This window comes from Elephas maximus, chromosome 12, assembly GCF_024166365.1.
Source record: "Elephas maximus indicus isolate mEleMax1 chromosome 12, mEleMax1 primary haplotype, whole genome shotgun sequence".
In the NCBI taxonomy this organism is placed as follows: Eukaryota; Metazoa; Chordata; class Mammalia; order Proboscidea; family Elephantidae; genus Elephas; species Elephas maximus.
Genome location: NC_064830.1, coordinates 69,974,125 through 69,996,561, shown reverse-complemented (window position 1 = coordinate 69,996,561; position 22,437 = coordinate 69,974,125). Strand labels below are relative to the sequence as shown.

General features: G+C 37.4%; 2 protein-coding genes across 3 annotated transcripts in view; one reads left to right on the top strand and one right to left on the bottom strand.

Moving 5' to 3' along the window:
- The window catches only part of SNX29 (sorting nexin 29), a 768,639-nt gene that overhangs the window by 722,874 nt on the left and 23,328 nt on the right, over window positions 1-22,437 (bottom strand). The window lies entirely within an intron of this gene.
- Window positions 1-22,437, top strand: part of GSPT1 (G1 to S phase transition 1) — a 44,701-nt gene that overhangs the window by 5,577 nt on the left and 16,687 nt on the right. The window contains exons 2-9 of one of the 2 annotated variants that reach the window (XM_049902698.1): window positions 15,232-15,276; window positions 15,391-15,432; window positions 16,175-16,399; window positions 17,533-17,566; window positions 19,655-19,732; window positions 20,810-20,990; window positions 21,604-21,758; window positions 21,919-22,059. In XM_049902698.1, coding sequence (XP_049758655.1) covers window positions 15,232-15,276; window positions 15,391-15,432; window positions 16,175-16,399; window positions 17,533-17,566; window positions 19,655-19,732; window positions 20,810-20,990; window positions 21,604-21,758; window positions 21,919-22,059 — 901 coding nt within the window. Of the gene's footprint in view, window positions 1-15,231; window positions 15,277-15,390; window positions 15,433-16,171; window positions 16,400-17,532; window positions 17,567-19,654; window positions 19,733-20,809; window positions 20,991-21,603; window positions 21,759-21,918; window positions 22,060-22,437 lie in introns of both variants that reach the window. The other variant, XM_049902697.1, reaches the window with a different exon arrangement.

Sequence of the window (22,437 nt, the reverse complement as noted above, 5' to 3'; positions counted from 1 at the left end):
GGGATTGTTCACAGGTTCTCTTAGGTAAATATTGCAGTCTTATCACCCTAATCATAAAGCTATAAATATGTCTGTTTTCTGCTAAGTTTCATAAGGTGTTACTTCAGTAAGTTTCGTACTGTGTTTTTGTTTTTATGATTAAGTTTTTTTTAATTGAGATATAATTCACGTTATCATAAAATTCACCCTACTTGTGTTTCAATATTTTTATTTACTTGCTAGGAATTTGTTAAAGTAGAGCACCAGTTATATTTTTACATTACTTTTCTCTTTCATATAAAACAGTGGTGAATTTGGTTGTCATGATTCTGGCTAGTACATCTTTCAGGCATATTAGCTCAGAATTTGATCATTACATCTGTGGTTCTAAAAAAAATCTTTGGAAAGCAAGAATCTGGTCCATTGGTTGATACTTCTGGATTGTTCTGAGGTCCTGAAACTCAGTATTTAGTTGTCAGTTGTGGATTCCTACCAAGGCTCCTTAAAACGTTTTGTCTTTTTTTTTTTTTTTTTTTGATAGATTTTAACAAAGCTTGGCTGGACTGTAGATGTATTTGGTCTTTTCATGAATGGCTTTGAACTGAGGAAAACTAGTTGTTACAGTATGCCAAATCTAATCACTTCCCCATCACGATTCTACTTTCCAAGTGAGAGGAGCACTTAGCAAGGATTTTCGGTTCTAGCTGCTATGGAGTTGACTTCGACTCATGGTGACCCCATGTGTGTCGGAGTAGAACTGTATTCCATGGGGTTTTCTTTTTTTTTTTCTTTTTTAATTTTTGTGGTTGTTGAGAATATACACAGCAAAACATACGCCAGTTCTGCGGTTTCTACATGTACAATTCAGTGACATTGATTACAATCTCTGAGTTGTGCAGCCATTCTCACCTTCCTTTTCGGAGTTGTTCCTCCTGCATTAATATGAACTCACCGCCCCCTAAGGTTCCTATCTAATCTTTCCAGTTGCTGTTGTCAGTTTGATCTCACATAGATAGATCTTAAAAGAGTGTAATGCTCAAGGCAGATATTCTTTACCAGTTAAACTAAACTGTTGCTTGGTTTTAAGAAGATTTCAGGGGATGTTTTTGGTTTAAGGGTTAAAAACTATCTCAGGGCAGTAGTTTCAGGGGTTCATCCAGACTCCATAGCTCCAAAAAGTCTAGAGTTGATGAACTATGAAATTCTGTTCTACATTTTCCCCCTTTTGATCAGATTTTTTTCCTATAGCGCCTTTGATCAAAATGTTTCCTAATGGAAGCCAGATACCATCCAGTTCTTCTGGTCTCACTGCAGAGGAGACAGCTGTTTGTGGAGCTCCATAGAGTTTTCAGTGGCTGAATTTTGGGAAGTAGATTTATTATTACTGAGTGGACTCAACCTCCAGCCTTTCAGTTAACAGCCAGTTGCTTTACTGTTTGCACCACCCAGGGACTCCTAGCAAGGTTTATCTGAGCATCTTATCACTAATCTATATCCTAGCCTAAAAGCAGTGATGCCAAATTCCAAGCCACATTCCAGCTAGGTGATTGTATGTCACTTCACTTGGGGGGAAGGTACATACCTTAGAATGTCACTGGGGCAATTTTTCCTATTTCTTGGTTAATTATTTCTATAGAACTCCAGTGTGCTACTAAGTCACCTGAATCTGTTACCCTTTGGGTGGTCGATTTTGGTAGCAGAAAGATGTTTTCTGTTATTTTTGTACCTTATTGGGGCTGTCTGAAATGGTTTTGGTTTGTGTATTTTAAATTTATCTCTAATTGTTTTTAAAGTAGATGGGATATAAATCATAACTAAGACTGTCTCAGAGTTGTTTGAAAAATTAAGTGGAATGTTGTTACTTTACAGATAGTTCAATTAGGTTGGTACGTGATTGAATAAATAGGTTCTTAGAACATGAAGGCTGGAAATGACCCTAGCGGTAATACAATCTCCTCATTTTTGGATTAAGAAACTGAAGCCTAGAGATCCTAAGTGAATGCTTAAGGTTACTTGCAGAGTTAATGATACAGTTGAGTCTAGAATCCACATTTGTCAACTGCTAGTTTAGTGCTCTTTCTGCCACACCATGCTGTTTAATAATGGAAATAAGGGAACTACAATGAGTGCCACAACCGACGTGAATTTTCTGAGAGTGGCCCTGGAATTTGCCTTTCTTATGTTTCATTAAAGTTTTTTTTTTTTTTTTTTTATGGGTTCTGAAATACTTATAGTAATAATAAATTTACTGAGTAATTGGCACATCTTACCATTTAATGGCTCAAGGTAAAGGTACTGTTAATTCATTTTACAGGTGAGAAAATCAAGGTTCAGAAAGGTTAAATAACTTACTAAGGGCACATCCATTAACAAATGCATGTGTTAGGCTTAGAATCTAATCCAGTTTCAAAGCTTATTTTTCTAGTAGTAAGTACGCTACTCCTTTGCTTGTGATTTGGTATTAAAAGATCTTTTTGATTGAAACACCTTTTTCAGAAACTGGACCCATGAGTTTGGACTACAGTATTGTCTCCATTTTCTATCTCATTGAAATAAGCCATTGTCATAAGTCACTCTTAGAAAATGATGACACAAAATACCTTAAACAGCTGTTTGCCACTGTAACATTGTGCTTTCTTATTTTTAATGTGTTAAGCAATTAAGGCTAAAACCATTGATTTTTCTATGTGTTCCGCAGGCTTCTTTATCTGATATCTGCTTTTACTGTTTTCCAGTATTTGTCTATGGGAGAAAAATGGCTCAGCATGCAATTTTGGTGAGACTGTATGGTCACCTGAGTGTTAGAAAATTTTCGTTCCTTTCTCAAGCTATATTTTTAACGTCTCTTGAATACAGTGTTTCCCTAACCCTTTTTAGAAAGTTGGCACATACAAAATTGTTTTAACTCTATTGGGCCTTGATGGAAATGGAGTGGATGTATAGATAGAAGTTAAAAAAAAAAAAAACCCAAATCCGCTGCTATTGAGTCAATTCTGACTCATAGCGACCCTATAGGACAGAGTAGAACTGCCCCATAGGATTTCCAACGAGTAGCTGGTGGCCTTGCACCGCTGACCTTTGGTTAGCAGCTGAGCTTTTAACCACTGCAACACCAGGGCTCAAGATAGAACTTGCCAAACCAAAATGAAACCGATTGCCATCAAGTCGGTTCTGACCATTAGCGACCCTATAGGACAGAGTAGAGCTGCCCCCATAGGGTTTCCAAGGAGTGGCTGGTGGATTCGAACTGACAACCTTTTGGTTAGTAGCTGTAGCTCATAACCACTGCACTGCTAGGTCTCCAGATAGAAGTTAGGGATGGAGAAAAAAGTGAAGTGATAAGACTACAAGGAACTAGTAACGTATGAAAATAAAAACTAAATGCTAAAGTTAATTCAGTAAAAGTCAATGGTGCATTTACTCAGTACAACACACTGTGCTAAGCTGTGGAGGCAACACAGAGTAGAGAAAAAAATCGCCATATTCCAGAAAACCGCAGTAATTCTGGGAGTCTGTAATCTCCTAGGGAATGAAAACTAAGGCATGTATTTGGACACCTATTATTGAAAGAGTCAAATCCTTGAGTTCAGAGAGGATGGTAGGGTAGATATATAGTCAGATAGAAGTGGAAAATCAGGTAAGGGAGGTTAGTACTACTGTTAAGGAGAACCAATAAAGGGAGGCTACACATGTCTGTCAGTTTGTCGTACTGTGGGGGTTTGTGTGTTGCTGTGATGCTGGAAGCTGTGCCACCGGTATTCAGATACCAGCAGGGTCACCCACGGAGGACAGGTTTCAGCTGAGCTTCCAGACTAAGACAGACTAGGAAGAAGGACTCGGCAGTCTACTTCTGAAAAGCATTAGCCAGTGAAAACCTTATAAATAGCAGCAGAACATTGTTTGATATAGTGCTGGAAGATGAGCCCCCCAGGTTGGAAGGCACTCGAAAGATGACTGGGGTAGAGCTGCCTCCTCAAAGTAGAGTCGACCTTAATGACGTGGATGGAGTAAAGCTTTCGGGACCTTCATTTGCTGATGTGGCATGACTCAAAATGAGAAGAAACAGCTGCAAACATCCATTAATAATTGGAACCTGGAATGTACGAAGTATGAATCTAGGAAAATTGGAAATCGTCAAAAATGAAATGGAATGCATACACATCGATATCCTAGGCATTAGTGAGCTGAAATGGACTGGTATTGGCCATTTTGAATTGGACAATCATATAGTCTACTACGCTGGGAATGACAACTCGAAGAGGAATGGTATTGCGTTCATTGTCAAAAAGAACGTTTCAAGATCTATCCTGAAGTACAACGCTGTCAGTGATAGGATAATATCCATACGCCTACAAGGAAGACCATTTAATACAACTATCATTCAAATTCACACACCAACCACTAGGGCCAAAGATGAAGAAATAGAAGATTTTTTTCAGCTGCTACAGTCTGAAATTGATCGAACATGCAATCGAGATGCATTGATAATTACTGGCGATTGGAATGCGAAAGCTGGAAACAAAAAAGAAGGATCAGTAGTTGGAAAATATGGCCTTGGTGTTAGAAACAATGCTGGAGATCGAATGATAGAATTTTGCAAGATCAACGACTTCTTCATTGCAAACACCTTCTTTCACCAACATAAACGGCGACTATACACGTGGACCTCGCCAGATGAAACACACAGAAATCAAATTGACTACATCTGTGGAAAGAGACGATGAAAAAGCTCAATATCATCAGTCAGAACAAGGCCAGGGGCCGACTGTGGAACAGGCCATCAATTGCTCATATGCAAGTTCAAGCTGGAAGTGAAGAAAATCAGAGCAAGTCCACGAGAGCCAAAATATGACCTTTAGTATATCCCACCTGAATTTAGAGACCATCTGAAGAATAGATTTGACGCATTGAACACTAGTGACCGAAGACCAGACGAGTTGTGGAATGACATCAAGGACATCATCCATGAGGAAAGCAAGAGGTCACTGAAAAGACAGGAAAGAAAGAAAAGACCAAGATGGATGTCAGCGGGGACTCTGAAACTTGCTCTTGAGCGTCGAGCAGCTAAAGCAAAAGGAAGAATTGATGAAGTAAAAGAAGATATCAAAGGGCCTCTCGAGAAGACAAAGTGAAGTATTATAATGACATGTGCAAAGAGCTGGAGATGGAAAACCAAAAGGGAAGAACACGCTCGGCGTTTCTCAAGCCGAAAGAACTGAAGAAAAATTTCAAGCCTCGAGTTGCAATAGTGAAGGATTCCATGGGAAAAATATTAAATGATGCAGGAAGCATCAAAAGAAGATGGAATATACAGAGTCATTATACCAAAAAGAATTAGTCGATATTCACTCATTTCAAGAGGTGGCATATGATCAGTAACCGATGGTACTGAAGGAAGAAGTCCAAGCTGCTCTGAAGGCACTGGCGAAAAACAAGGCTCCAGAAATTGATGGAATATCAATTGAGGTCTCAACAAGCAGATGCAGCGCTGGAGGTGCTCACTCGTCTATGCCAAGAAATATGGACGACAGCTTCCTGGCCAACTGACTGGAAGAGATCCATATTTATGCCTATTCCCAAGAAAGGTGATCCAGCCGAATGTGAAAGTTATAGAACAATATCATTAATATCACACGCAAGCAAAATTTTGCTGGAGATCATTCAAAAACGGCTGCAGCAGTATACTGACAGGGAACTGCCAGAAATCCTGGCGGTTTCAGAAGAGGACGTTGAACCAGGGATATCATTGCTGATGTCAGATGGATCCTGGCTGAAAGCAGAGAATACCAGAAGGATGTTTACCTGTGTTTTATTGACTATGCAAAGGCATTTGACTGTGTGGATCATAACAAACAAATAATCCGAGAAGCTGGACTGTATGAAGAAGAACGCGGCATCAGGATTGGAGGAAGGCTCATTAACACCCTGCGTTGTGCATATGACACAACCTGGATTGCTGAAAGTGAAGAGGACTTGAAGCACTTACTAATGAAAATCAAAGACCACAGCCTTCAGTATGGATTACACCTCAACATAAAGAAAAATAAAGAGAACAAAAATCCTCACGACTGGACCAATGAGCAACATCATGATAAACAGAGAAAAGATTGAAGTTGTCAAGGATTTCATTTCACTTGGATCCACAATCAATAGCCATGGAAGGAGCAGTCAAATCAAAAGACACATTGCATTGGGTAAATCTGCTGCAAAGGACCTCTTCAAAGTGTTGAAGAGCAAAGATGTCACCTTGAAGACTAAGGTGTGTCTGACCCAAGCCATGGTATTTTCAATCACATCGTATGCATGTGAAAGCTGGACAATGAATAAGGAAGACCGAAGAAGAGTTGATGCCTTTGAATTGTGGTGTTGGTGAAGAATATTGAATATATCATGGACTGCCAAAAGAACGAACAAATCTGTCTTGGAAGAAGTACAACCAGAATGCTCCTCAGAAGCAAGGATGGTGAGACTGCATCTTACATACTTTGGACACGTTGTCGGGAGGGATCAGTCCCTGGAGAAGGATATCACGCTTGGCAGAGTACAGGGTCAGCAGAAAAGAGGAAGACCCTTAACGAGGTGGATTGGCACAGTGGCTGCAACAATGAGCTCAAGCATAGGGACGATTGTAAGGATGGCACAGGACTGGGCAGTGTTTCGTTCTGTTGTGCATAGGGTCACTATGAGTCAGAACCGACTTGATGGCACCTAAAAACGGCAGTAACAACTGTGTGTCCAGTATGGTAGCCACTAGCCACATGTGGCTATTTAAATTAATTAAACTGAAATAAAATTAAAAAATTCAGTTCTTTGGACATAATAGCTACATTTTAGGTGCTTACTTAGCTACATGTGGTTAGTGACTATGATATTAGACAGCACAGATATAGAACATTTTTGTCATTGGAGAAACTTGTATTGGACAGAATGTTACATGTATTTTTCACTTCTGAGCAATGTAAGTCACTTATGAAACACTGAAGTTTTTGTTTTTTTCTTTAATGAACATCACTTAACTAATGACATTTTTAGCTAGGGTGGTTATTTTAAACTTTTTTTTGTTGTTCAGTGTGTGAACAGGGACTAAAAGTTATTTTTATATCTAAACCAGTATAAACTCAGATTGCTGCTTTATGAAATACATGGATTAAGCATTTTTGAAGAACTACCCAAACATTTTTGTTTAAAACTTCTTACTTGAATCTAAACACAACCTTCATTACCTGCTGTGTGTATAGCCTTGACTGACTTGTATTGATGAGCTGGCAAATTAAGATTTGATCCATGATCAAATCTCTCTTTTTTATTTAAAAAAATTTTTTTAAATATTTTTTAAAAATTGAGGTGAAATCCACATACCATAAATTAACCATTTTAAAGTGAACAGTTCCATGGTAATTGATACAATCTTAATGTTGTACAACTACCACCTCTATCTAGTTTCAAAACATTTTCATCATGAAAAAGGAAACCCCAATACCCATTAAGCAGTCATTCCCCCATTTTTCCCTTTCCCTAGCCCCTGGCAACCATCAGTCTACTTTCTGTCTCTATGGATTTACCTATTCTGGATATATCTGGTGGCACAATGGTTAAGGCCTACGGCTGCTAACCAAAAGGTCGGCAGTTCGAATCCACCAGGAGCTCCTTGGAAACCCTATGGGGCATTTATACTCTGTCCTATAGGGTTGCGATCAGTTGGAATCGACTCTACAGCAACGGGTTTGGATATATCTTACAAGTTGGAATCATACAATATGTGACCTTTTGTGTCTGGGTCTTTTTTTCCCAAAATTTATTTAGTTGTTGAGAATATACACAGTAAAACATACACCAGTTTAACAGTTTCTACATGTACAATTTAGTGACAAGGATTACATTCTTTGAGTTGTGCAGCCATTCTCACCCTCTTTTTCTGAGTTGTTTTCTCTCATTAACAAACTCACTGTCCCCTAATGTTCCTATCTAATCTTTCCAGCTGCTGTTTTCAGTTTAATGCCATATAGATAGTTCTTTAAAGAGCATAATCCTCAAGACATAATTTCCTTACTAGTTAAGCTAAACTGGTGTTCCATTTTAAGATGACTTCAGGGGATGTTTTTGGTTTAAGGTTTAAAGATTATCTCAGGGCAGTAGTTTCAGGGGTTCATCCATCCTCCGTGGCTCCAGAAGGTAGAGTCCATGAGACTTTGAAATTCTGTTCTGCATTTTCGTCCTTTTCATCAGGATTCTACTATGGAATCTTAGATCAAAATGTTCATTAATGATAGTCGGCCGGGCACCATCCAGTTCCTTTAGTCTTATGTCTAAGGAGGCAGTTGTTCATGGGGACAATTAGCCACATAACATATTCCATTTCTTCCTCCTATTCCTGATTCTCCTCCTTCCGTTGTTGCTCCAGGTGAATAGAGACCAATTGTTGTGTCTTAGATGGCCACTTTGAAGCCTTTAAGACCCCAGGCACTATGCAAGGAACTAGGAGAGAGAACAGAAGCACTAAACACAATATTAGGCCAGTTGACTGGGATGTCCTATGAAACCATGCATGAGGTGTTTGCTTGTACATAAGAAGCCTCAGCAGCTTCTCTTTTTTTTTTTTTTTTGTCATTGTAGTAAATATATCACACAACTTTTGCCAGTTCAACTTTTTACAGGTGTACAACTTATTGACAGCAATTAACAGTAATCAGCTATGCAACCTTTAATCACTGTGATTTCTTCATCACCATTAACCCCCCTTTTTCCCCTTCCTGCAACCACTGGTAGCCACTAATAAACTTTGGTGTCTGTACATTTACTTTTTCTTGTCTTTTTTATAAGTGAGGTCATGCAATATTTGTCCTTTTGTGATTGGCTTATTTTGCTCAGCATAATGTCTTCAAGTTCCATCCATACTGTAGCATGTATCAGGACTTTCTTTCTCCTGGCTTAGTAGTAGTCCATTGTATGTATGTATGTACTGCATTTTGTTTATCCATTCATCTGTTGATGGGCATTTAGGTTGTTTCCACCTTTTGACTACTGTGAATAGAGTTGCAATGAACATTGATGTACAAGTCTCTGAGTCTCCGTTTTCAAGTCTTTTGGGTATATACCTAGGAGTGGAATTGCTGGGTCATATGGTAGTTCTATTTTTAGTTTTTTGAGGAACCGCAACAGTGTTTTCCACAAGACTGTACCATTTTGCGTTCCCACCAGCAATGGATAAGGGTTCCCCACATCCTCACCAACGTTCATTATTATTATTATTTTTTTAATCTTAGCCATCCTAATGGGACTGAAATGGTATCTCATGGTTTTGATTTGCATCTGTCTGATGTCTGATGACACTGAGCATCTTTTCATGTGTTTGGTGGCGATTTGAATGTCCTCTTTGGTGAAATGTCTATTCAAGCTCTTTGCCCATTTTATGATTGGGTTAGTTGTCTTTTTGTTGTTGTCAAAGTTTTATATATATATATATTATTAGATTTTTGTCAAATATTTGGTTTCCAAAGATTTTCTCCTAGTTGGTAGCTTGCCTTTTCACTTTTTTGGTAAAAGTCTTTTGATGAACAAAAGCTTTTAAATTTCATGAGGTCCCATTTATTTTGTCTTTTGCTGTTTGTGTTTTTGTTATTAGATAATCCATCGTTGAAAGGCAGGCCTGACTTACAAAAATTTTAATGTTCTAGTTTGCACGTTTAGGTCCTTGACCCATTTTGAGTTTGTTTTTATGTGAGGCATGGATCCTGTTTCATTTTTCTGCATGTGGAAATCCAGTTTTCCCAGCATCATTTATTGAAGACACTCTCCTTTCACCATTGAATGGACTTAGTTTTAGCACCCTTGTCAAAAATCAGTTGACCACAGGTGTGTAGGTTTATTTCTGGACTCTCAATTCTGTTCTCTTGGTCTATGTGTCTATTGTTATATCAGTAGCAGGCTCTTTTGATTACTGTAGCTGTATAGTATGTTTTGAATTTCTTTTTGTGTATGGTGTGAGTGGATCCTGTTTGATTTTTCTGCATGTGAAAATCCAATTTTCCAGTGTCTGGCTTCTCTCGCTTTGATCAAATATTAATAATTTCAAGACCCACATCATCATAGCTAGTGCTGTTGCCTGATTATCTTCTGGTGCAATCTTTTCACTTCTTGTTTTAAAGCTGGTGATGGTGTACCTAGTATCACAGCTAGTTCGGTAATCTTCCTTTACCATAAACTATAGTACTAGATTCTCCTTTTAAGTTTGGGTGTGGCACTTGTAATCACTGGTACTCTTGACGGCTTTCCCACTTACTAGAATTGTTCCTTTTTTGAATACTCAATAAGCGTGAGCTTCTGAACCTGGAGATAACATTGGAAAACATGAAACGGTAATTTTATTCCTCGAGAGATTTTCCAACTTCTCTTTACTAGCATATGTGAATTGTGAATTGCAAAAATCAAACCCTAATGGTGGTCTATTTTCTAACCATGACCTGAGCTTAGTAAAATTCTAAGCACAGGCTCGTCAGTACCCAGTAAAACCTAGCTGTCGTTTGCATTATGGATAATAGCTGACTAGAATGAACAAGCAAAGGTTGTTCGTGCATGTGTGAGGACTGGGTTCAACTATATTGAGCAGTTTAAAAAAACATCTTGTTATACCTGTGATTTTCCTGGTTTACTGTTTCAAAAACATCGATTCACAGAGGTCACCAGCATTGCCATTTGGTTTATAATGAGATCAGTGGCCTGAATGTTTCACAGAAAGATTTTTTTCCACCACGGAGAAACTATGGTCTTATCATGGGCCTGTTAATATCATTGTCATCATGTGTATATTAATCATTTCATTGCTTTTGGTTCTTGATGCTACCTCTGGCTCTGTAAGCTTTATAATATTAAGACAAACATAAATGTAGGACGTTTTTAAAAATAAAACTATGACCAAGTTTTCATTATGCTACATTATGGTCTTATGACATACGTCACTGTCCTGAGAAGTGCCTTATAACTTTATGTATATAGTATGTTTGTACATCTAAGAGTTGGTTTAAGGAACTAGGTGGTCAGGTGTACGTACTGTTTGGTTTTGAAGGCTGCGTTACAGTTAGGGATATCTTATTAAATGATGGGTGTCAGATTGAATTGTGTCCCCCAAAAATGTGTGTCAATTTGGTTAGGCCATGATTCCCCGTATTGTGTGGGTGTCCTCCATTTTGTGATTGTAATTTTACGTTAAAGAGGATTAGGGTGGGATTGTAACATGCTTACCCAGGTCACATCCCTGATCCAATGTAAAGGGAGTTTCCCTGGGGTGTGGCCTGCACCACCTTTTATCTCTCAAGAATTAAAAAGGAAAGGGAAATGAGCAGAGATGGGGGACCTCATACCACCAAGAAAGCAGTGCTGGGAGCAGAGCATGTCCTTTGGACCTGGGGTCCCTGCACGGAGAAGCTCCTAGTTTGGGGGAAGATTGATGAGAAGGCCCACAGAGAGAGAAAGCCTTCCCCTGGAGCTGACCCTGAATTTAGACTTTTAGCCTACTTTACGGTGAGGAAATAAACTCTTTGTTAAAGCCATCCACTTGTGGTATTTCTGTTACAGCAGCACTAGATAACTAAGACAACGGGGAAGCCCACCATTCCCAGTTGTTTCAATCCTTTTTCTGCTTTAAAGTGCTTGGTACATCCAAATTGTACATCGTAACTTAGTATACTATTACAGTTGTTTTCAACAGGAGCTGTATCAGAAAGGGCAAGGTGGCATTTGTATAACTTGGGAAAGCCCACAGTTGATTCTGATATATTTGTATGTTAGATGGTAATACCTATTTTAAAGGACTCTTGCAGGGGTTAAATTAGATAGTCATCAGCACATAAGAGCTTAATAAAAATTGTTAGTTGCTGTCAGGTTGATTGTACACATGGCAACCCTGTATGTGCAGAGTAGAACTGCTCTGTAGGATTTTCAAGGCTGTGACCATTTTGAAACCAATTGCCAGGCCTGTGTCTTCTGAGGAGCTTCTGGGTGAGTTTGAACCTCCAACCTTTTGGCTAGTGGTCAAGTGCTTAACTGTTTGTTCCACCTAGGGACATCCCAATAAAAATTAGTTATAATTTGCTGCTCTTACCCTCCACCCCCAACACTATATGGACTTGTGCTTTCTTTCCCTGTCTGGCCCATAATAAGATACTCAATACATGTTAGCTGATAGAATTGAGTTGATACTCAGTACGTGTTAGGGGGTGAAGACTGTTCTTTGTTGAATATCTGCTAGGTGTCCAGAGTTACTTAATTGACACTAAACAAGTGTATTCCTCATTTGATCTTCTTAGCAACCCTGTCAGGTGGATGTCTTATTATTCCCATAATTCAGATGAAATAGCTGCATTTCGAAACTTATAAAATGACAAGCTAGGTAAGATGCATCAGTTGGTCTCAACCCACCTGCATCAAAGGAGAATGAAGAACACCAAGGTCACAGGACAACTATGACCCCAAGAGACAGAAAGGGCCACATGAACCAGAGACTTACATCATCCTGAGACCAGAAGAACTAGATGGTGCCCGGCCACAACCGATGACTACCCTGACAGGGAGCACAACAGAGAACCCCTGAGGGAGCAGGAGATCAGTGGGATGCAGACCCCAAATTCTCATAAAAAGACCAGACTTAATGGTCTGACTGAGACTAGAGGAATCCTGGCGGTCATGGTCCCCAAAGCTTCTGTTGGCCCAGGACAGGAACCATTCCCGAAGACAACTCATCAGACATGGAAGGGACTGGACAATGGGTAGGAGAGAGATGTTGATGAAGAGTGAGCTACTTGTATCAGGTGGACACTTGAGACTGTGTTGGCATCTCCTGTCTGGAGGGGAGATGGGAGGGTAGAGAGGGTTAGAAACTAGCAAAATTGTTACGAAAGGAGAGACGGGAAGGGCTGACTCATTAGGGGGAGAGTAAGTGGGAGTATGGAGTAAGGTGTATATAAGCTTATACATGACAGACTGACTTGATTTGTAAACGTTCACTTAGAGCTCAATAAAAATTATTAAAAAAAAAAATGACAAGCTAGGATTTAAACCCGAGTCATTTATTTCTAGGCACCTACCACTTTTTTTTTTTTTTTACCACTACTCTATGCTGCCTCCCGCATTGACGGAATTGATTCACTTAGCACTGCCTCACTTTCTCTGAAAATTGAATACGTTTTCCCCTTCACCTTACCTTTAAACCTTTCTTTGAAATAGGAAAAGGAAAAAAGGTTAACCTACCACTGTCAAGTCAATTCCGACTCATAACGACTCTATAGGACAGAGCAGAACTGCTCCATAGGGTTTCCAGTGAGCAGCTGGTGGATTTGCACTGCTGACCTTTTGGTTAGCAGCCGAGCTCTTAACCACTGTGCCACCAGGGCTCCGAAAAAAAGGTTATTCTATATCGTGTGAAGTGTTGTTCTTGTTCCCTTTTAAACCTGGCCCAAATTGTTTTTTTCCCAGGTTCTGTTAATATCCTACTAATCAGATAAGTTGGAGTCATTTTAAACGTTTTACTCTTCCTTTCTCCTATCAAATTTGGCCTCTGTTATCTTTTGCACTTGAGCTCTCCTCTCTGTTCTCCTGCTCCCTTGTCCTAATGGCATGCTTTCTTGGAGTAGTGGTGTTGGTCTCCTTGCCTTTAGTGTCTTCCCCACTCTCGTTCCTCTACATACTACTTGAGAATGATCTTTCTCTTGAACATGCTGAACGTGTCACTTCTCCCCTAGAAAAAACCTTGGTTGCCCTCTACCTGTTAGGACAAGAAATTACTTTCCTTTACCACTTCATGCTATTAGAAATTGAGCCCAAAACACTTTATCTCTTTTTTTTTATTTTTATTGTGCTTTAAGTGAAAGTTTACAGTTCAAGTTAGTTTCTTATCCAAAAACATACACACACATTGTTTTATGACCCTAATTGCCCTCCCTACAATGTGACAGCACACTCCTCTCTCCACCATGTATTTCCTGTGTCCATTCAACCAGCTCCTGTCCCCCTCTGCCTTCTCATCTCACCTCCAGACAGGAGCTGCCCAAGTAATCTCGTGCGTCTACTTGAGCTAAGAAGCGCACACCTCACTAGTATCATTTATGTCTTATAGTCCAGTCTAATCTTTGTCTGAAGAGTTGGCTTTGGGAATGGTTTTAGTTTTGGGCTAACAGCGTCTGGGGCCATGACCTGTGGGGTCCCTCCAGCCTCAGTCAGACCATTAAGTCTGGTCTTTTCACTAGAATTTGGGGTCTGCCTCCCACTTTTCTTCTGCTCCACCAGGGATTCTCTTGTTGTGTTCCCTGTCAGGGCAGTCATTGGTGGTAGCCAGGTACCATCTAGTTCTTCCAGTCTCAGGCTGATGGAGTCTCTGGTTTATGTGGCCCTTTCTTTCTCTTGGGCTTATATTTTCCTTGAAAAACATTTTCTCTTGACTCTTAAAGGTGTTAATACTTTGTGGGCAGTAATTTTAGAGATGAGTTTTATTGGTTATGAATTCATTATTACTTGTTCTGCATGTTTCATTTGACTCCAAATCCTCTGTCTTTTTGCATCTTGGAGATTTTTTTAAAAGCAAGGGCACTTTCACATTGGAGCATGGTTTAGATTTATCAGACACGTATGTGGATATCAGTGTACATTTCTTCTGTCAGGAGTAGATTTGCCATAAGTAGATTTGCAGGGTGGTGACTGCGGAAATTGGATCATTGATTATTCTTAAATTTCTAGTAAATGACAAAACTGGCGTCATTGGAATCCCCTTTTCTGCATATGCTGTAAGGGCCGATATGTATTTCATGGACAAATGTTTATTTCATGATATCAAATTTAATTTATTCAAAGATCTTGATAATAACATGTTTGTGGAATCTTAAAAAGGGCTAATCATAGCCTTCTTGGGCTAGAGGGTTACCAAGAGAACACCTGGGAAAATAGATGCATCTTATAAATATGAGCTGTGTTGGGCTGCTCTGTGAAGAAAAGATTTACAAAGCAAATCAAGATAGTAAGCATGATTCGATGAATATATTTCAATTATTTATTTAAAGTATTTTAAAAACTGACTGTAATTGGTGGATTTTTAAAAGTAGATTCAACAAAGACTTGTAGTTTGAAAACTTGTAGTTAGTTGCCATTGGTCTGAACTATTGAGGGTTTTTTTTGTATTTTAACACCTGTTTTTTGCTGTTAAAAGATAAATAAAATGGACGTATAGGTCTCAACTTTTAATTGTAGAACTTATTTCTATTTAAACAGCACCTGTGGAACCTTCTCAGGAGGAACAGCCATTGTTATGTGAAGGTAATTTTCTGTGATGTGACTCTTTAAAAAATCTAATTGAGAGAACGTTGTCTGTGGTGTATAAAGCTAGGTACTGTTTTGTAAATATACATTATATCTCAATTTCTTGTCTAGGTTCAAATTCAGCTGTTAGCATGGAACTTTCAGAACCTGTTGGTAAGAAAATTTCTGACCATATTAATACAGTAATATGAAACCCTTTCAAGATTTAAAGTGCAAATGTAAGTGTTATGGTTATTATAATGCCTACATTTAAGACTCAGAGAGTCTTTGCTATCAAGATTTAGAAAACAGTGAATTAGGTATAAACACTGCTGTGATCAATTTAGTGACTGCAAAGGTAATAGAATTGAGTGGAGGACTGCAAAAGTCAACGTAAATAGTAGTATTGTTCCATATCCTTTGTGAAGTTCCTTCCCTTTTTGTAACTTCAGGTTTTCACATTCCCAAGGTGATTATTAAAGTTGATGCCAAAGTGACATTTCTTGAAAAGGGAAAAAGTCTGTCTGCTAAATCCTTTCACACTTTTCCCTATGCTGATTTTAAACTGTCCATTTCTTCCACTTCCAGGACACCTCGACACTGGAATAACTGGGCTGTTAGGAATGTTAGATCTCTTGTTTACATTTTGTTTGTCCTTGTGAAAACGAAGCTTTGTTAAAATAGCAGTCTCCCATAGTCTCTGAGATGAGAGCTCTCTGATGTCAGCAGTGAAGCCAGCTTGAAAGCTGTTATCCAATTCTGTTGGGAAAGAGATTTTCCTGCTTACATGTCACTAATCATTAGGAAATGAGCTGAATATGCAGAGTTTCATTTGTTGTTTAGAAGCATCTGTATTTTAAAGTATAGGCTGTAAGTCTTTTCTAGAATACTGAGTTAAAATGTCTCATTTCAGTAGAAAATGGAGAAACAGAAATGTCTCCAGAAGAATCATGGGAGCACAAAGAAGAAATAAGCGAAGCAGAGCCAGGGGGCGGTTCCTTGGGAGATGGAAGGCCCCCAGAGGAGAACGCCCAAGAAATGATGGAGGAGGAAGAGGAAATACCAAAACCGAAATCTGTGGTTGCACCGCCAGGTGCTCCTAAAAAAGAACATGTAAATGTAGTATTCATTGGGCATGTAGGTAAGTTGTACTCAGCAATTGTAAGAAATGATAGAAGTTTTTGGATACATAAAACATAGATATCTTATTTAGCTACTTGGGGGTGTTCAGTGAAACCAAACCGAATCTAAAAGGCCTTTTTTTTTTTTTTAATTTAATTTTAATGTTAACAGTGCTGTGTTTCAGTAAGAACAATACAGATTCTGTCTGTGGTTCCCGTCAGGTATAAAATGCCTCGATTTTTTTTAACCTGATAGATTTTTCAACTGGCAAAAGCTAGCCAATACTTTTGTTCTTGAAGGTTGGGCATGTGAACAATTTTGTAATGGCATGGAAGCTGGTAGGAAATAAGCTTCAGTATATTTGTACATAATGTATAATAGTTTATAGACCACTGATGATAGTTAGCGTATTCTGATATCTGTTAATTAATACCCTAGAAAATATGCCTATTTTTCTGTGTGAACTTCTGTTAACTTTAAGGGATTAACCTTATTAGGTAGCTTAAATTTGTGTAAAGTAAGAAATTAATCATTTGAAGTAACTTCTGGATGCTTGTCAGGTTTGCTGGTTTAGGGAAGAAGAACCTGTTTATTCAGGTATTCTTTACCATCTGACGTTTCCTTAAAATTTTGAGAATATAGAATTACATGATTTTTTTTTTTCCTTTTTTCTCTGCCTTCCCACTGCATATGATACATCATGCTACCTTTTTAGTAGCAAGAACGTCTTTGAAGTTTATAAAAGAATACCTATCCTTTTTGTTAAAAGTGAAAGGAAGACTATCTAGATGTCGTTCACAGCTCTTTAGCTACTTTTGTTCTCCAAACCTCCCCTTGGGGGATTCATATTCTGTTGCTGCTCTGCTGATAGCTGAAGCTCAAGGAGCAGTCTATCTGAAAATTATTTTTCTTTATCTGTGAAGTATTTCTAAATCATTACTGAATGAATTATTGAGGTCTTAGTAGCCTCAATTTCCAACGGACAAGGTAACTAACTAGGGCTTATGCCCAAACTCCCTATAGTTCAATTGGTTTTGCAAGATTTAATTATATGCTAAAAGGTACCTTTAGTTGTGTGTTAACATATGTAGTAGGGTCAGTTTTTGTGTGCTTGTTTGTTTTTAATGTGTGGTTTGCATATTGTTCCTTCAGATGCTGGCAAGTCAACCATTGGAGGACAAATAATGTAAGTATCTTTTGTTAAATAATAAAATGGTAGGGAATTAAATATTCAGTGGAGTTCAGTTACTGTAAACATTCACAGAAAGGAGTTAAGAAAATTAACAATAAAATGGCATTCCGTTTAGGGAAGGCTGACCTTAAGAAGTAATTTTTGCAATGTGATTATTTCTTAGTATTTTCTAATGGATTTTAGGGATTCCAAAAATTCTTTTGCTTTCGCTGTCTGACTCTCATGGCACATTGTTTCTGAAAGCTGTCTTTTAGATTAAATAATAATATAATGCAGAACGTAGGTTACAGGAAATCCTAGTCTGCTTTGAATATAATTTACTTGGAAATAATGAAAACCATCTCGTGAATCTGATGGGTGGGGATTTTTTTTACCCCCATTTATCAGTTCCTTCAATTTATATGGATTTAAACAAAGACAGTCTGGCTAACATGGCTAACATGCTAAGACAAATTTTTATCATGTTACAGAAGCTATCTAGCTGTGAAAATATCATGATTAGTTTTTATTAATATACTTTAGTATCAAGAAATCTTTAAAAAAGGCCCTGAATTTTAATCCCCCCTCTAAATTAGACCCATTTCTTTAAACTTTGTCATCAGAGGACTGAGAGGGCTAATCATCACTGTCTTGCCTACTTAAATAATCTCAATTGGTAATCTTGCCCATTACTCACTTCTGAAAATTTGTATAACAGTGACCCTCAACCAGGTTCTTAAACAGGGATCCTTAGCCACAGATGGAAGTGTGGGACCCACTTGATAGTGTGTTTAATGAGAATGTATATTTTTGCTGATAGGGCTGTAACTTTCATTGGCGTTTCACGGCGGTTCTATACTCAGATGGTTAGGAGCACTGCTGTACAGAAGACTACACAGAGACCACATAAAGATCAAAGCTAGGAGCAGGAAGGCTTTGTTTGGATTAAGTTAAGGGAAGCAGTTAGGCATTGCTAAGAAATTATTTTAAAATTAAAGCTCACTTTGATAAGTAATATTTTAAAATATTAAATATGAAATATAATAGTAAAGCCTCATTGCCTGGAAAATACTGTTGCTCCCCCCACCCCCTTTTATATGTAGCCTTTTCATTTATTTAAAAAAAAAATTTTTTTTTATTCTCAAGTAATTGTAGACTTAGAAAAAGGTTTTAAAAATAGTACAGTTTCTATGTACCCTTCATTCAGCTTGCTCTAATGTTAACATGTTTCATAGCCATAGTACAGTCTTTGAAACTAGGAAATCAATGTTAGTACGATACCGTTGACTAAGCTACAAATGGTATTTGAACTTGAGTTTTCCTACTAATGCCCTTTTTCTGTTCCAGAACTCTACACTGCAGTTAGTTGGTTTGTCTTCAGTTTCCTCTCATCTGTGGCTTTTTTCAATCTTTCTATGTCTTTCATGACCTTGATAATTTGAAAGTACTGTTCAGTTTTTTGGAGAATGTCCTTCAAATTGGAATTGAGTTGTTTTCTCACAATTAGATTGAGATTATGCATTTTGGGCAAGAATACCACAGAAGGGATGTTGTGCCCTTCTCAGTGCATCCTGTCCGGGTACATGATGTCAGTATTCAATATGATCTACTTATTACTGGTGATATTAATCATGATTACTTGGTTAGGGTGGCACAATGATTAAGCACTCAGCTGCTAATGGAGAGGTCGACAGTTTGAACCCACCAGCAGCTCCATGGGAGAAAAGACCTGGAGAACTGATCCTGTAAAAATTACAGACTGGGAAACCCTGTGGGGCAGTACTACTCTCACAGGGTTGCTGTGAATCAGAATTGACTCAATGGCACATAACAACAACTTGTTTCAGATGTTATCTGTCAGGTTTCTCCACTGTAAAGTTACTATTTTTTCTCTTTATCTTGGGGGAGACATTTTGAGACTGTGCACATATCTATTTTCCCCTGAGACTTTCATCCATGATTTTAGCATCCATCACTGGTACATTTACTTTTTAAAATTGCTGTTTTCTTGAGTCGAAATTCCCCTTGAAAGCTTTAAAGTTTTCCTGACTTCACTGAGCAATTTGTGTTTACCTTTTTTTTTTTTTTTATTAACTTTTTCAGGTATTTGACTGGAATGGTTGACAAAAGAACACTTGAGAAATATGAAAGAGAAGCTAAAGAAAAAAACAGAGAAACTTGGTATAGTAAACTTTTATGACAGTATAAATTTACTTTCAATAAACCCTGCCTCCTTAATGCTTTTGTAGTCTATTAAAATATAAGTTCTTGAGATCTAAAATAGTGTTATAAAAAAGGTAAAGTTTTCCCCCTCATTTATAATACAGAGTAGATTAATCCCTAATTACTTCATACCTTAGAGAAAAATTGGAAATAATCCAAATTTCCAGTAATAGACTTGTTGAATAAAATTATAAAACTTCCATTTAATTGGGCCATTTTATAACCACTAAAAATTACATTTATAGAATTTATGATAACCAGGGCTAGAACACTGGTGTTGGGGGAAAAAAGTAGTATGATTATGATCATTAATTATGTAAATAAACACTGGAAAGAAAAAAGAATGGGAAATAAAAATATTAAAAATATTGGTGAGAGAAAGGGTCAACTTTTTTCTACTTGCTAACCTTATCTATTTATTACTTTTATTTTGTAAAACTTAGCAAGCCTTTCTTGTTTTTTTGTGTTCTTCTGTATTAAGGGGAAAATTCTAATCATTGTTATAGAAAAAAATGGATTACAGACTATGAAATACAGATGATGAAGTAATCTAAATAAATGCTTACCATTATAGATGGTATGAATTTAAAATGAATAATTTTTATCTGGGTAATATTGAAATAATTTTTAGCAGGTAACCATTGCTCCCAAATAACAGGTTAGCAGCCTTCACTTTTAATTTCATGCACTTTGAAAAATATCCCTGGACAACCATTATTTGTGTTACACGCTCTGTGAGATGATTACAAAAATAAAAACTCATTACTGAACTCAGTGATATTGGCATTGGTTCTGTCGTTCTGTGTACCTTATCAGCTTGTTTTCATAAATAATATTTGCTTATAGAATTAACTGTGTGTGTAAAGTTCCAAGTATTTGAATCATAATAATACAGTTTTATTCTCAATTTTTATTTCTATCCAGTTCATAATTTAGATGGAAAGTTGGGTGTCATCATTTATACCTTTCATTGTAGAAGAGTATCTGTAGAACTCATGTTTTAGCAGTATTGTTCTTACCTTTAAATTCTTTCAGGTACTTGTCTTGGGCCTTAGACACAAATCAGGAAGAACGAGACAAGGGTAAAACAGTAGAAGTGGGTCGTGCCTATTTTGAAACAGAAAAGAAGCATTTCACAATTCTAGATGCCCCTGGCCACAAGAGTTTTGTCCCAAATATGATTGGTGGTGCTTCTCAAGCTGATTTGGCTGTACTGGTAAGAAAAACGTTTTTATTCCATCTGTATATTTGTTAGAAGTCGCACTTGAATTTCAAATATTTGAATTTACCTGCTAAAAGCTGGAATTCAGGTTGCATGAGCTATAATGTTCATAGTCAAAGTATGTACTTTTCTTTCACTAATCTACTCAAGAAATCTTTATAATTTGATTTACTTACGAAAGTATATTTCAACTTTTCTCTCTCATTGCATTCTAACCTATTATTATCCATTGCCGTGTCAGAATTTAGTGTCTGTTAAATGCCAAGCCCAGCATTAGGTCCTATGGGTACAAAGATAGTAAGAAACTGTTTCTTTAGGCCTTCACTTATTTTGTAATTTTGACAATACACTGGCAGTAGATCTCCTTAGTCTTTGAATTATAAAATATATAGGCATGCTAGATTTTGGAAGTTAGGGAATTGGAAGAAACGTTTGCGAAAATGTTAAACCATTTAGATATTGTTTGGTTTCTGATGTTCAAAAGCATGTGTTATAACTTCGTATTTTCTTGTAAAAAGCTTCTGATGCAACTAAAAGGAATGATATTTTACTGCTAGAGAGTTACACCTGAATGTTTAAGAATAAACTGTTTGATTTCTTACAATAGGTAATCTCTGCCAGGAAAGGAGAGTTTGAAACTGGATTTGAAAAAGGAGGACAGACAAGAGAACATGCAATGTTGGCAAAGACAGCAGGTGTAAAGCACTTAATTGTACTTATTAATAAAATGGATGATCCAACAGTAAATTGGAGCAATGAGAGGTAAGCTTAGATAGTTTACTGTTTGTTTTTTTAAATATACAGATAGGTTAGTGGAATAAAGGATAGTTTTGTTATGGTATGCCTATTTCCTCTAGGGATTTTCTAAACCTTGAATTTAATTGCTTTGCATTGTAATTGAATTATTTGTAAATATTCATAGATATGAAGAATGTAAAGAGAAACTAGTGCCATTTTTGAAGAAAGTTGGCTTCAATCCCAAAAAGGACATTCACTTTATGCCTTGCTCAGGACTGACTGGAGCAAATCTTAAAGAGCAATCAGATTTCTGTCCTTGGTATAGGTAAGTAAACTTTTCCTCCTTTGAGTTAAAAAAAAAAAAAAAGTATGTCTTAATGAGTAATTCAAGAAAATACTGACTGTAATCTTGGCTTTAAAAATACCAGGACCTTTGCCCATTTTTTAGTTGGGTTAATTGTCTTTTGATTACTGAGTTATAAGAGTTCTTCATACATTCTGAATACAAGTCCCTAATCAGATGCATGATTTACAAATATCTCTTCCCATTCTATGACTTGTCTTTTCATTTTCTTAATGGTGTCCTTTGAAGCACAAAAGTTTTAATTTTGATGAAGTCCAAATGATTTTTTCTTTTGTTGCTTGTGCTTTTAGTGTCATGTCTGTGAAAACATTGCCCAATCCAAGGTTATGGACATTTTCT